The 1,729-nt window shown below is 51.0% G+C and overlaps 1 protein-coding gene across 1 annotated transcript; it reads left to right on the plus strand.

Moving 5' to 3' along the window:
• Positions 1 to 542: 542 nt before the first annotated feature.
• Positions 543 to 1,309, plus strand: LAESUDRAFT_758927 (uncharacterized protein; the record flags this gene model as incomplete). The annotated part of the gene is made up of 3 exons (XM_040912518.1): positions 543 to 646; positions 706 to 957; positions 1,042 to 1,309. 3 exons carry the CDS (start codon positions 543 to 545, stop codon positions 1,307 to 1,309), a joined length of 624 nt encoding a protein of 207 aa, XP_040764874.1.
• Between the last annotated feature and the right edge of the window lie 420 nt (positions 1,310 to 1,729).

The following is a 1,729-nucleotide window of genomic DNA, read 5'->3' on the forward strand; positions in this document are numbered from 1 at the left end:
TTTGGGATCAGGGGGATCAGGGCGGCACGTTCCACGTGACTGTCCCTTTTTTAGTCTTTTTGATCTCTTGTCCGGTGTTACCGTGACATTAGAAACAATCTGACATTTTCTGTGCCCCTGCTTAGTGTCTAACACAAGCAGCCACATATTTTCAGCGCAAGCAGTTTCAGCCGTAGCGCACGGCTTTTTTGACATACATTCCAATCCGATCTCTACCCGGTGTGAGCCTCAGCAAGACTCTGAGCTGCCCAAAGCCTCAAAGTGCAAGGCCACCTCCAGGATCGACCTCGACGCCCACTACAAGCATCAGGAAACCAACAAGGAGTGTGGAAGGCTCCTCACACTTGTGTCACTAGGCGCATCGTCCACAGACAGGCAGCGAGCAGCAGCTAGGGTTGTAGATACCACACACATCATAAAGCGCGGAATCATCCGCAAGCCATGCAATCACACCCCACCACTCGAATGCTACAAGCCCAGAAAGGGACGTCTTACCACTGGTAGTCGCAAGCCGGCACCGCCCCCAGAGCTTATAACCTCCAATGCCGTTCCCCCCATCATTGTTGCTCCATAGCCAGTGTGACCCCTTCCCAACTTCGTTAAGGTCAACACACACGCACGACCCATTCGCCCTCTTCCATCCAAAGTCAGGCCCACCCTCCACATTGAAACACTCAAGAAGCAGGTCTCTGCTACCTGCTTCAGACTACAACCGATATTAGGAGTGTTCTGGGAGAGAATTGATCAGGACAAACGAAAGAAGGTACAACTCCTCGCATCGGAGTTAGACAAAGTCTGCGCAGACCTCTACACGGGAACTCGTGAATACACCTTCATCGACAAACAGGTCATCAACACGTGCTGCCTAGAAATAGGAAGGATCAACTTCAAGGAGATAGGGAAGCAGCAGAGGTTAGACGAGATCATCAGGGAGATTGGGAAAGTCAAGGACAAGCAGTACCTAGGCTTCATTTTCAATTAGTTTAAGTACATCTATATTACAATGGAAGGAGCTGATCGTGCGTACACATCCACATTCAGGCAAAGAATGGATGATATTCTGCATACAAACGTCGAGTCAGCACACGATGGAAGCACCCCACGCGCCTCGCAGCGCAATTCACCAGAATCTGCACTAGGACTGCAGGATTCTGCATCGCAAGTTGGAGGACCAGCGTCCCCAACTCCATCACTCTTACCCGCCTATGTTCCCCCCATCTGGGAATTCGACGGACACCAGTTCGAGCATCTAGAAGATGCGCTCAGACAGTCCGCTCCCGGAGAGGTCCCGGACCACATTCGCGAATGAGTTATTGTGGCAATGAAGCTCACGGTCAGTACCGAAGTCGCCAAGGTCTACAATGTGCTCAGAAACAAGATGTATGAGCACAAGAAAGCCTTCGAGTCGCTGATCCAAAACAACAAGAGCGAACACCGACTCAAGGAGAGAATGCTCCAGACGGAGATCGGGAAGCTCAAGGATAGGATCCTCGCGCAAGATGCGCATATGACAGTTTTGAACGATGAGCTCACGGGAACCCAGGTGGCAATGCTCAATACAGGCAAAGAAATGATGGAAATCAAGGCAGCTAACATCAAGCTGCGACATGAGCTAGCTTCGCTCAAAGCAAGCGACGTCACTGTGATGCAAGGTCAAATGTCCGGCATGATCCAATCGCACAAACCCCGCATCAAAATTGCTGAGCCTCCACACTACTCGGGCAAAGGA

Source organism: Laetiporus sulphureus, assembly GCF_001632365.1.
Source record: "Laetiporus sulphureus 93-53 unplaced genomic scaffold LAESUscaffold_17, whole genome shotgun sequence".
Classification (NCBI taxonomy): Eukaryota; Fungi; Basidiomycota; class Agaricomycetes; order Polyporales; family Laetiporaceae; genus Laetiporus; species Laetiporus sulphureus.